This window comes from Zalophus californianus, chromosome 1 (genome assembly GCF_009762305.2).
Source record: "Zalophus californianus isolate mZalCal1 chromosome 1, mZalCal1.pri.v2, whole genome shotgun sequence".
In the NCBI taxonomy this organism is placed as follows: Eukaryota; Metazoa; Chordata; class Mammalia; order Carnivora; family Otariidae; genus Zalophus; species Zalophus californianus.
This window is the reverse complement of record NC_045595.1, coordinates 162,095,785-162,109,975: the sequence shown is the minus strand read 5'-3', so window position 1 is coordinate 162,109,975 and position 14,191 is coordinate 162,095,785. Positions and strand designations below refer to the sequence as shown.

Here is a 14,191-nt window from a genome sequence, read left to right as displayed (position 1 = left end):
GCTTCCACAAGGAACAACAAGGAAAATATGCCACTGAGTGGGGGTTTTAACATCTGTAATGATTAGTGAAAGCTTCTTTGAAAGTGAGAGTTTTTAATTACTTTATTATATATTAGATTCAATTTAAAGGCTTTAACCATCCGTAAACACCATGATACAATATGTATGTGTATATACGTAAAAAAATACCCACCGAACATGCTTTAAGAGGTATAATTGTGTTTTGAAATCTTGCCACATGAAATATACTTTGATATAAAAAAACAACTAATCAGAAGCATGAAAAACAGTATGTTTTAATAAGAGCCTATTGCAGATTCTGGAATGATTGTTGCATGCATGTCCCTAGTCATGTTGGACTTCTCCTTCAGTTTCGACTGGAGTAATGTGTGTTCCACAACACCAATTCTGATGTCCATCTGAACGGTTTCTTGCTTCAGCTTTGTTAAGCTCTGTTTAATCTTTACCAAGGGAGCTGCAAAATGAAAATAACATGCAATAAAAATGTTCATTTGGAGTATCAGTGTATTACAGAATTGTATGACATTCTCCTCACTTTGTCTTAAGCCAAAAATAGGGTTGAAAACACAGCCAACAACATACTGACATTCACAGAGTTTTGCTGTGGTACCTGAGATTTAGGGTGGGAAATGACACAGCGTTTGATACTGAGGTTGAATTTCCTTCCTTTTCTCGGGGAAGAGTTACTAAAGGGGTATTTAAGGATGTCTTTAATAAATTTTATGGGCTAGAATATTTGTCTGAAGGAAAGGGGATACAATGTGAGAAAAGAAGGAAGAAAGAATTACCTGAGAGGTAGAGATAATGGGCTCATTCAAACATACTGCAAAACCTTTAAACGTCCTCTTTTGAACGATCACTCAGTATGTATCATCAGAACTCTGGAAAATCTTTCTAGAACACAGAAGGGCCTTAGGCAGTGAACTAGGGCCCTGCCAAAGTAACTAGCTCATGATGGAGCATGATTACTAGAGAATTAGTAATTCTTCTCTATTTGACCCCTCTGCCCGGTCAGGCCCACTGGGGGAAGAGAAAGAAAAACAAAGGTCATCCCATCGCTGTCTTCGTGCCATTTGGGCACACACTTAGTGCTCTTTTGCACATAAAATGGAATAATGAAGCTCCTTTGATGAAAACAGAAAATATTATTTTTTGAAAATTGGAATAACAAAGTGTATATTTAAGTATTTCCCACGCTATCTCTGAATCGACTCAGTTTGAATCAAAAAATCCTAAATAAGGGTAAAAAAAGTATGACTCTCCTCAGCTGACTGATAAGGAAAACAGTACATGGATTATCAGACATCATTTTTGCACCATGTACCTACCTCTCCTCAAATTCATTTTAAAAAGCAGACTCCCGATTTATTAATAGTATTTTGTTAAATAGATTTCTTGAGAAATACTCTCCTCTTGCTCATTTTCCCCTTAGGAGAAGTGTGTACTCACCGCCATCAGTCATGCTGCTGCCTTTTTCTTCCATTTCTTGCTTTACCTTCTCTAGTTCTTCTGTCACCTTTAATTAAAAAAAAAAAAAAAAAGTTTTCATGAGCTCTGGATTTTAATAAACTTTCACAATTATTGAATGATGTATTAAGAAAATTTAGACATAATACATCTGTAAAGGAATGCAAAAATATTAGGAGTGTTCTGGACGTAATCTGAATAATAAGATAAAGTAGGCAGATACTCAAAGCTTTTTATCTTCTGAGAGTGTTCCTAACATTAAACTTCACCAAATGATGTTCTCAGGCTGTCACATGACAATGAAAAAAACGATCTAAGTTGTGGTTTTAGGACCCCAGACACGCAAACCTTGCAGTTACCTCCTAGCAGCTACCGTGCCAGTCCTTTCTGGTTTTTTTAGAGAAGGGTGAGCGGGGGTGGGGGTGGGGAGGGGCAGACGGGGAGGGAGAGAATCTTAATCAGATTCCACGCCTGACACCGGGCCCCATCTCACCACCCCGCGATCATGACCTGAGCCGAAATCCAGAGGAGGCCGCTCTACCGACGGAGCCACCCAGGCGCCCCCAACCATGCCAGTCTTTAATAATGAGTCATTAGTTAAAACCATATACACATCTTGAGAAGATTTTGGATTTCTAAGGCTTACTAGGTATCTTTCTTAATATTATAGTTTTATAAGAAAGACGCCATCTTTTCCTCTATAGGACGCTAAAAATAATGTTTATACCATATGGCTGTATATAAAAATATTCCAACTGCTCTATCCAAACCATGAACTCCAGGAGGCATATTGTGCTGTCACATTGGCTCCTGTCTGTACTCTACGTCATACTCAAAATTATACTACTACAGCCTCTATTAGCAAAATTCCAACCTAGCATGTTATCTTTAAAAAATCAAAAACTTTTTATATGACCTAGAACTAAGCCATAATTATTGTAACTTAGTAGGCTTTATTTTTATCATGCTGGTGAGTAAAAACTTCCTTGGGAATAAAGTGCTCATCCAAGTAAAGCAAATTAATTTTTTTTAGGCACCTGCAATGTTCCAACTGGGGATAACTGCCTCCTCCAAAAGAACTAAATGGGTCCCTGGACCCCCTTCAAGTGTTAATTTAGCTAACGTAAGTGAGCACTTTACTTCTACGTAACATTCTATTTGCCTAGAAGCACCACAGGGTTAGGGTCTAAATATTTCTGAAGTTATACTTCCAGTATTCTAAAATAACTATGCCTCAAATAATCTCTATAAAAGCTTAATTCTATTATATAGAAAAAGTCTGGGACAATTACCGGAGATAATCTTGTACATTGGCTATGGACCATGTTGTAAGATTCTTTTTTTCTCTCAGCTCTTCAGTAAAAAGTTGGAATATATATTAGATCTTACCCTCTTGCCTGATGATGAAAATCAATACAACAATATATGCAAATATTTCAGAAGTTCCCAGAGAGAAAGAGTTACAAGCCACTTCCAGTTTGTGGACAGAGAAATACTCAGGCTCACATACATCAGCAGCAATCACGAAAAACAAATCTTACATCTTACAGACTCACGTTAAAATTTGTATAAGACATTTAAGCCAGGGCTTTACCTACTCTTCTATATATTAATCATAATTATTAGGTTTTTAAAAAGATTAAGGAAGATTATAAATGTGCTAATATTATCAGCAGGTTCTATGTTGAATTTAATAAAACAACTTCAGGCATTTTATGGAAACAAACAGTATATAAATACATAATTGGGTCATTGATAAGAAAACGAGCGATTTTCTCGGAAGGAAAAGAACGGAAAGCCACGGCAAGCGGTTCCTGAAGTCAGCAACGCCTGGCTGTAGCTGTATGGAAGCGCCCGCGGCTCTGCACGGCCCGGGCTCAGCCGACACTGAGGGAGCAAGAACAAGAACACAGTGTGTACCTCAGACAGGAGCCTGGTCCTTTCCGTCACCCCGCCGTTACCCTGCTGGTAGCGCTCCCTCGCCTAAGGGAGAAAACATTGCGTTTAATGACAAATTCAAAACAGAAGCAGATTACTTAAATGTGACCTCTTTGTGTGTGCAGTTTCTGCATATCATTTTATGACAACCCCCCTCCTCATTTGTGAATATATTTGTGAAAGTGACATTTAACTGTAGCTGTTTTATGTCCCTAACAGGCACCATGTATTTAAACGAAGGCACAATAAAATGATAAACTACCTTAGCCTTCATAGACTGACTGTGTAACTCACACAGGCATGGTTCACAATAAAAACTGTCCTCAGCTGTTCCTACAGTTTAGGAGAGTAGCTCTTGGTTGATCTAATTTGCATGCTATGCAGAGAAAACCAGTTCTAAAAAATCAATCATAATAGAGCATCAGGATGAGCAATTAATAAGGATTAACAAATGGGTATGACAGTACGGAATATGTTCTTGGAAACTAATCTAACAATTATTTAATATCAATGTTTGACAGATACACAGTGGCTTTCATCAGACTTTTACAGCATTTTGGAAAGTAAAAACATCCACGAGAGATGTGTACATGAGGGAATAATTTGTTAAATAAATGACATAATAAAAAAGTGAAGATTATTTTCTGTTTGGTCTTTGAGAACTTCTGGAAGTACAGAGGTATCTCAAGTTTATTTCCATTTTTTTCCGTTCTTGCAACCTTGTTCGCTAAAAGAAAAAAAGGTCTTTAAGTGACATTTGCAAGTGTTCTTACTAGTCTTCCTCAGCATCAGGAGAGAGGGGGCATAACTCCCAAGGAAAGCCTTTGGATCCCTACGGGGGTACAAAGAACTGCTGCTTTCAAAGGCTGAAGGCTTTATTTTTTTTGGTTGAAATTCTAAAACCTTTTTGAAAGGATTAAAAAATTTGTGCATTAAATTAATTAAACTGCTTGTCTTTGAACGTGTCTTGCTTTCATATTCCTTATTATGTGGCTGTAAGCCATTAAGGCAATGATGTCTTTTCCCTCTGACACATGTAAATGCATACTATTCTTTTTCCTCCTACTCATAGGGTAAATTAACAGCAGCCTTAGAAACAAAACCAGGTGTCCTGACACTCTGTTCCTGTTCTAAGCAATGTTCCCCAACAATACAGGCCTTCATTTATTTAAATCAAAAGAAGAAATGCATTTCAAGACTTCTAGAGGATAATTTCTATTACGTGTAACATGGAGATGGCAAGTTCTACCGCCTCACGTGGCTTCCTCAAGTGGGCAGAGAATCCATGTGTTGCTGTTTGTGAAAAGCACTTCATGATTCTCAAATGCAAAGTGCTGTGTCATGTTTGGGAATCAGGGTCATTAACTGAAATAAATCCCTGGATATTATTCCTAAGTTACCTCACTCAGTTGGGCTTGAGCTGCACGATATTCTTGAACCAAGTGCTCAAGCTGGTTGTTGATGTACTTTTCTCGGCTGCCGATCTTTTCCAGAGTCCTACTAATTTCATTATGAAGTTTATCCAAAAATCCCTAGAAATTCCATAGGATTTTAGTAGGTAAAAGAATTCACAAATCTATTTTTCAAAAATAGTCTAAAACGGGCTAAATCTCCTTCAGTTCATCCCACAAATTCTCAACCACTTGTGAAAAAGAAGATAGCTTGAAATTTTCAATAGCAAAAGAAGTCTGTAATGAGAAATATTTTAGTCACACTTGGCAGAATGTTAAAATAAAAAAAGCACCTGGTAGTGTTAGTCAATTCATTCGTCCTTATGCAGATCCAAATTGTATGTGAGTAGAATTTGCTTTATATAAAGTTCGCAATCAAAGTAGGTAACGGAATAACATGACTTTCTTGTAGTACTGTTCAAAGATGACTAGAATGTTCCCATTGGAAGTAAGTCATTAAATTTATAGCTCTAGCCTGGGACCTGTAACTTCTCATTCCAACTTTGCTTCCTTGTGGCATCCTCCAAAAAGTCCTTATTTCTGTCAGAGCAGCAAGCTTGGGGAAGCTGTAGGTTCTAAGCCTTGCTGGCCTGGGACTCTTTTATCCCTTGGGATTCAGAAAGAAAAGAATGATGAAATGTTTCTCTAATATATAACATGTAATGTATTAGAGAAACATAATATATATAGATACATTAGATTATCTATCTATATATATATTAGAGAAATACTTCATCATTCTTCCTTTTCTGAATATATTGTATAATGGTATATATATTGTACATATATTATACAATATAATGTATACAATTTGTATATTGTATAATTTGTATATATACTGTATAGTTGTATAGTATATTAGAGACATATCTCTCTCTCTATATTAGGTATATATTATACTGCTTTGATTAGAAAGTTACCTTTCTTTAAAGTGTTAGGGCTGTTGAAATATAATATGGTACATTCAATCTGTACGTTCCTCAAAGGCAAGGATTGCATCTTTTTTTTTTTTCCATGTTCTCCTTTAACAGGTGTTCAACAGATGGGTAAATGGACATTGATCCACCTGAAATAATTCACATACCTTGGTCTCCTTTAGAGCAGATTCTATTCCACTTTTGTGTTGGTGCATTTGGTCAACGTGGATTCTCCAATCCTATAGGCATAAGAGCATATAGGAACAAGTAAAATATACATTTCCTTCTTTCCTCTACTTTTCTGAAGTTGTATCCTTTATTTTAATTACTTTGGTTGCTGCCCTATTTCAGGTAGGGAAGTCCTATATATAGCTTGCAATCAGATTATAAAGAAATATGTGTAGAGCATGTTAGGATTAAAGGTTCTAAATAAATGTAGATTATTTTATGTGTTCACAGAGTGATGTCTGACAATTTGAATATAAATTATTCCTGTACTGCTGGTGGTTAATATTTATGACTTCCCATCAAAATGAAAAAAAAAAATCTAATTACTAGAAAAGAAATACTTGTTTAAATAGTAACAATTGCCAGAAGCAACTCTGGAATCAAGTATCATATATCAAGTATTAGTTTGTCCCCTGAAAATTAAGATGGGGCCCTTGTTTTTGGAAGACTTCTCCTTCTTAAAAAAGGAAATCTATATGGATTATTAGAGTTCATATATTTTGAGATACATCGCATTCCTATTAGGCTGACCCAAATCAGTGTGCATATTTGAAATCTATGCCAACATTTTAATTTCTTACAAGATATCTTCAAAATCTTTTGGTTTACATTACTAAAGATAACAATTTTAAGACTGGAGAAATACGCATGATGAGAAAAAAATATTATGGTAAGTTGAAGTGATGGAACCAGGATATTCCTCAATTATACATATCTGTTTGCATACCCTGATGCAAAGTATTGCTATCTACACTATTCTGTGAAGACAAAAATATAATGTGAATTGTCCTCTTCTACCGATTTCTTAACTTTGAAACATGGGCTAGTGACTATAGGGGAAAAAAAATCCTGGGGTACATCACGTATACCGATGATAAGATTACAATAAGGAACCTCAAAGAGCATCTAGTCTCACCTTTATCATTTCACAGATAAGCAAAAAGAGGCCCAGTGACAGAAAGGGGCGTACCCAAAGCCACTCGGGTAGTGGTGCACCTGGATCAGAAGCCAAACGTATTATTTCCCACAGAATATATTTTGGCAGGTCCGAGTTAATAAAAGGAGCAACCTGCTACTCGACACCAGTGAAGGTGCTAGAGCAGAGAACAAATCAGCACTTCCCTTTGTCCATAAGCATTTTTCTGTCTCATGAGCAAAAAATATCTCGAATATGAGAGCTGGGAAGGACCTTAAAGATCATCTACTCATCCATTTAACAGTCATCTGGTGCAACGTTTTCATTTTACAGTTGAGGGGACTGTTCATCACCCGTGACTATGACTAGACAGATTTGGCAAGGAAACAGGCCTCTCCCAACTCAGCCAGTCAACACTGGAACAGGGAGGAGAGCTGACTGGCTGGCCTGCTGCAACTGGACCAACTATGGTTAAGCCCCAAAATGGAAACCTGTTTAAGCCCAAGCAAGCATCCTTATGAAAGAAAATGAACCTAATAGGTATCATTATATTAGTAATTTTTCCAAAACAGTACTCGTCCGGCCTGATTCCAAAAAAAATTTCATAAGCTTAATAAACACCAAGTACTTCTACACTCTCTGTGCCTGTAGATATACGCATGTATAAACACACACATATATACGTACATATACTTTATATAGATAGCATTTTATTTATAGTAATCGGTGTTTTAATATAGTTTGTGTTCTGCTTTTTTCTACCCAGCATTATCTTTTACCCAGCAAATGTAAAAACTCTATTTTTTTCATGTTCTGATAAAGTATTTTGAGAGAATTAAACATGCCTGACTCATCTATGTATAACTTACACTGATGTTAAACTCCGAGGAGCTGGCACTGCAGTGCAAGCTTGAAGCATGAGTGGCATTTCAACAGGCTGGAAAGGAGTGGGAGAGGAAGGGTATTTTAGGCTGAGGGAGTAACAGGAACAAGAAAAAAACCGGAAAATATATAGGGAACAAGAGCCCAGGCTGGCTGGAATATAAAACACAAAGTTCTTGGGGTGGGGTGGAGTGGGGCAGAGGCGGGGCGGGGCGGGGTGGGGTGGGGCAGGGTGGAGGATGAATCATGAAGAAGCAAAGCTGGAGAGGTAGGTTAAGTTAGACGGAGGGCTTTCACTGAGGAATGTGCATTTTATCATGTGGACAATGGAGAGCTATTCAAGATTTTTGGTTTCAGTTTTAGGACAAGTTTGTGTTTTGAGAAAGTTAACAGAGAAGGCCTAGAAGGCCAGGAAGAATTAGAAAGGCAAGAGACTGAAGGCAGGTAGGCAACCAGTTACGAGGCTGTGTAATGGTCCACGTGGTACATGAGCAGGGTTTGCGGTAGAGCAGTGCCTGTGAGAATGAAAGAGAAGGCATGGGCTCAAGGGACATCGGGGCCACCGAACTCGCAGGACTCGAGGACTAAGGGCAAGTGCAGGCTGGCTGAAGTGGAGGTGGGGTAGCAGAGAGAAGGTGTCTTTAAGGTTTCTAGGCTTAGGAACTAAGATATTAGTATTATCACAGGGTGAGAAGAACAGATTTTAGGGAGCCAGAAATACTGAGGAATTTAGTTTGGAACTTTTTCATATGATAACCCACTGGGACATATTTACGTATTCTTACTGCCTTTTAAAGTGGAAAGCTAATAATGATTTATAATTATCTGCCACATAAACCTGAGTGTTTGTTTTATTAAAATCTAGATGGACACATTTCCTGATGTACAGTTATAAAAAAAAAAAAAAAGGCTTAAAACGTTCTAACCTTTTAACCCAGCAATTTCACCTCTAGAAGTTATTCTCAAGGAAACATGTGGGGATACACACAAAGATGAATGTACAAGTTCTTGGTAAAACAGCTCTCTAAATATTTAACAGTAGAGGACAGTTTAAACTAATTTTGTAATATCCATTTCACCACTAAAAATAATGCAGTATGATATCATTTTTATAAAGCTCACAATGAAGCACAGCTCAGTGATCCATTGTTTGGAGATATACACATATACAAAAACACGAAAACAAAAAAGGAAGGGGGGGGAGAGAAGAAGGAAGAAGCGGAGGAAGAGGAAGAGGAAGCAGCAGCAGTGGCTAATGGCAATATATGATACGCAAACGTGAGGACAGTGGTTCCCCACGGGAGGCCAAGGGCAGCAGCAGAATTACACAGGTAATTTCAAGGGCACGTAATGGTCTAGTTCTCAAGTCGAGTAGTGGGTTCACGAGTGTTTGTTTTATTATTGGGCTTCATAAATATATATGTATTGCATATCGAAATGTTAAATTCATGTTTTCAATAAAAACTTACCCAGCAAAAATGCACGTGAACAACATATAGTAAAGTGGAAAAACATTCCCCAAGGAATACATTATTATTGGTCCAATTTAGTAAAAACTAACATTTGTGTATATTTGTATGTGTATGCATATATTAAGCCAGGAATTTGGATACCGATGTTTAGAATTTCTTCTTTATTCTTCCAAAATTTTCCAAATTTCCTACAAGACAATTTTTAATCATCACTTTAATCATCAGGGGGGAAAAAAGTCAAAAACCTTCTGGATGCCCAAGCAGTTCTTGAAAGGGGTTTAATACAGTTACAGCAGAAAATATAAGTGATCATACTTGTAACATTTTAAAAACATGAATATAAAAAGGCAAAATACATAGCTTTTAAAAAACTACAATGGAGATGGTTAAAAAGTTTACAAAGGTTTGTGGTAAGAATGAAGAAGTGATAAAGGACTTGATCCCCAAAATAAGAGTAAAAGGAACTGTCCAACAATGCTAGCAATCCTTATATTGGTAGAGAATCCATTAGGTTACAATGCACTTTTACACACCGTTCCTTATTTGAGACTCAGAAAGGTTTGGAGTGCTAAGTCGATTTCGCATCCCTTCTTTTTCACTTCTACCCTTCCCTGTAAGAGGGTTATGTGATTTGCAGGCCAGCTGTGGGAGGAGTATACTTCCCTGCTCCATCGATGCTGGCCTTGGCCATGGGATTCTCTCTGGCCAGTGGAATAGCAGCGGACATGGCCTAGGCCAGGCCTGTGCACACGCTGTAAGAGGCCTCCATCAGCCCGCTTTCCCTTTCTCCCAGCCATGATAATAGGCATGCCCCACACAGGGGTTATACTTTCAACCTGGGTCTGGGAATAAGGAACATGGATCACAGCAGGCGTAGAGCCGCAGCTGAATCACACATCAGCAGACCTGTGTCCTGAGTGAGAGTAAATGTGTTGTTACTATGATTATAAACCACTGTGATTTGGGCTTGTTTTCAATACAGGAAAACTGTCTATGTATACATATTGTATAGGAGGAAAACGAAGAATCAAGTAAGTTAAATGACCTTTCTCAAGTTTCATGTCTGGAAAATGGAAAGCACTCCCAAACCAGTGCATTTTCCACATACCATAGACTGCTTTTCTTTATGATAAATGAACTACCACAGAGTACATAAGGTAAACCAAATTTTTTTTTTGTTACATATCAAGTGAGACTGCATGGGCCTCTGGAGTTTACTGGTCACCTGTTCCAAAGTGCTCTAAGTGTGTTCACTAAGCTCATTTCTCCTCTCTGTTGAAGTTGAGTTTTTCACTAATCCAGCACATTTCCTCTCTCTGAGGAAATGAGAAGACTAATAATGATGCAGTGTATCATTTCTTTAGACTTTCTATTTTTAAAAATCCCTTCATACAAAATCTCATATAATTCTGTCACTTTTGAGGTAGCCAGCAAAGGTACTCCTCCCCACTCCAAATTCTTTAGTGCCAAATTATATCTCTCCCTTTTTCAAAAACTGAAGAATTGTGATGCCATATCTGCAGATGGTGGTTCACAGCATACCATAAAATCAAAATGTAGGAGATCCAGCTGCAGCCGTTAGGGTGACCAGCAAGACTACATGGATCCCTGGGTTTTACTTCAACAGCACAACCCCTGAATGATTAACTTTACATATGATGCATAGACACTTGGTTGTCTGGATCTCAAACTCAATACTCCAAGCTCCTCTCTGAAACTGCTGCGGAGAGAGAGACCGAAACACGAGCTAGGATGGCAAATGGAACTTTTATCTGTGTATACGTTTCACTAATTTACAACTTGTAAAATGTCAAACTCTCAGTTTTTTTCCCAAGTTTGAGCTTCTTTATGTGTGGAGAGGCAGAGAGCCAAAGGACTCTTCATAGAACAAAGCTAAGGAAGGCACCTTGGTGTATGCTGGGATGTTTTTTCTCGGCCCAGGAAAAGTCCCGGCCAGAGGACAGATGAGTCTCATAGTCCATGGACCTAGTGGCACCTTTGCTCCAGCCCCCAAGAGCGGGAGCAGGGCCCCAAGGCTCGGATGTATTTTGAATTGCTCTCTATCACAAAAATGTTACTTCTGCCATCTACCCTCCCTTTTCCCTCTATTCTTACTGGTTCTCCCCCAACTGTGTTATGAATAATTACTAATGGAATCTTAATTTAATGTTCTGTTTTTGCAGTTGTGTTTTAGCGAATATGACAATATTTACGAGGGTTTTTATGGGCTCCCTGCATTTAAGGGGCCTCACTGCATTTTTCTCATCAGGCCTCTGTTCTACCCCTGAATTCACTTTCTCTGTGGATTTTCAAGATTACTCTGGGGAGGAAATCTTGTGCCTCCATTTCACCGATTGGGTAACAAATTGAGGTGGTATGATTTTTACCATGTCAATTACAAAAAGCCAAATGTCCTTTCTCTCACTTACAGATCTTCCATTACACCAACCTGCTTCTTTCATTTTCTTGTTTTGTTACCCAATTTCAATAAGGAATACAAGAAACTGACAACTTTCAATTCAAGTTTGCACATTAAATAAATGTTTCTTAGCTCAGTTGTTTTGCTAAAGCTTAGATGCTACAGGAGGTTTGCTGCTTCTAATCTGCTGTGGATGAATAGTCTGTTTAACCAACCTTGTTAGAATAATCTCTGAAACAACTATATGTAAGTTCCAAAGAAGGATTTATCAGACTCTCCTATAAATAAAATGCATGAGATTTAGTACATAGTTTTTTGTGATTTCTATTTTGGCTACTTAGAAACCTTTTCTATTTCCTTCCTTGGTATAGAGTAGTTCCCCAATAGTCACATCCATTCTGAGATCCTCTTACATCTAATGATAGCTTCAGTGTTAACATTCAAGGAATGTCTAGTATGTGTCAGGCACTATGTTAAGCCCTATCCAAACATCATCACATGCAATTCTTTTAAAAACTCTCATTAGATGAGGAAATTGAGACGTAGCTCCTTTAAAGTAGACTGCCCAAGTTTACAGGCAAGTCAGCAGTAGAGCGCAAACTGGCAGAGACCACGATATCGTGACTTATCATTTCCCTGATGAAATGCAGTGAAGTATAACTAAAAATTTTAAGGGGGTAATGGTTAAAGGAGACTTTAGTTTCATCTGTAATATTTGAATATTTCCAAGAATATATTTATATATTGTATAATTAAAAAATGAATTTAAAACAGTTTTAGGATAAACACACGCAATTAAAAACTTTCTCACAAAGAAATATCCAGACCCCAGATGGCTTCATCAGTGAATTTTCTCAAATATTTAAGGAATAACAACAACTTTATACAAATACCAGAGAACAGAAAAGAAAAAAAAAGAGAGAGCAATGGCCAACTTGTTTTATGAGGCCTAGACAACATTACACTAAAACCTGACAAAGACACCTAAAAAACAAGAAAAATTACAAATCAGTGTCTTTTGTAAACATAGATATAAAAATTCTCAACAAAATACCAGCAAATCAAATCCAGTAATATATAAAAAGGATAATATATCATAATTAAGTTACATTTATTCCAAAATGCAAGGTTAGTTTAATACTCAAAAATCAATCAATATAATCCACCATAGCAAGAGAGGGAAAAAAAGAGGAAATAAATCATATGATCCTCTTAATAGATGAAGAAAAAAAATCATTTGAAAAAAATGTAACATCCATTCGTAGTAAGTCTTAGCAAACCAGGAACAAAAAGGAAGCTCCTTAACCTAGTAAAGGATATTTATAAGTCATAAAGTTAACATCATACTTAGTGGTAAAACTGAAATATTGAAAGCTTTCTCCCTGCTAATACCACTTATATCCAACATACACTAGAGTTCTTAACCACTGTGTAAGGCAACATAAAAGAAATAAAAGGGATAAGCCTTGTAAAGAAAGAAAGAAGATTGATGTTATTTGCAGATGATATAATTATATACACTGAGAATGCAAAACAACTTATAGGCCTATTGTTAGAATGAATAAGTGAATTTAGCATGTTTCCTGGAGATGTGTGTTTGCATATACACAGAATTGTATATTTTTTTAAGATTTTATTTATTTGAAGGAGAAAGAGAGAGAGAGAGAATCTCCAGCACGGAACCCAATGCGGGGTTCAATCCTATGACCCTGAGATCATGACCTGAACTAAAATCAAGAGTCAGACGCTCAACTGACTGAGCCACCAGGTGCCCCCATAATTATTTTTATATACCAGCAATAAACAGAAAATAAAATCTAAAAAGATACCATTTTCAGTAGTATGAAAGAACAACAAATAGACTAGTGCAATAAAACAGTGTCCAAATACAGACCCACACATACATGCTCATTTTTTTATGACAAAGCAGTGCACTGGTGAAAAGATAACCTTTTCAATAAACTGGGTCAGCTGCATACACACACGCACATATGTATACCAAATAAATCTTGAGTTCTACCTCACACCATACATAAGAATCAATGCTAGATGAATCAGAACTCAATGCAAAAAGTAAAGCAATAAAGCTTCAAAAAGAAAACATAGGAGAATAACTTCATAGCACTGCGGTAAGCAAAAATTCTTAAATAAAACATAAATATTAGCCATATTCCCTTCTCCCCAAAAAAGATCATTTTGAGTATATTAAAATTAGGCCACTGTTTATCATAATATACCAATAAGAGTGAAAAGAAAAGCTAAAGAGTACATATTTGCAATACATATACCTGACAAAGGACTCATATCCAGAGTATATAAAAATAATTTCTATAAATTAAAAGAAAAAGCAGATAACCCAATAGCAAAAGACAAGAGGATATCCAAATGTCAAACATATGTAAAGGAGTTCAACTTCAGCAGTCGTCAGGGAAATGCAAATTAAAATGGCAATGAGACCATAGCATATCTATTATGACAAA

At 37.0% G+C, this 14,191-nt stretch overlaps 1 protein-coding gene across 2 annotated transcripts in view; it reads right to left on the bottom strand.

The window, feature by feature from the left end:
- Positions 1–276: 276 nt before the first annotated feature.
- Positions 277–14,191, bottom strand: part of IFT57 (intraflagellar transport 57) — a 52,648-nt gene continuing 38,733 nt past the window's right edge. The window contains exons 7-11 of one of the 2 annotated variants that reach the window (XM_027586942.2): positions 5,962–6,033; positions 4,827–4,958; positions 3,409–3,471; positions 1,471–1,537; positions 277–475 (exon numbers count right to left, since the gene is read on the bottom strand). In XM_027586942.2, the coding sequence (XP_027442743.1) occupies positions 297–475; positions 1,471–1,537; positions 3,409–3,471; positions 4,827–4,958; positions 5,962–6,033 (513 nt within the window). In that variant the 3' untranslated portion in view covers positions 277–296. Of the gene's footprint in view, positions 476–533; positions 916–1,470; positions 1,538–3,408; positions 3,472–4,826; positions 4,959–5,961; positions 6,034–14,191 lie in introns of those variants that run through there. The other variant, XM_027586943.2, reaches the window with a different exon arrangement.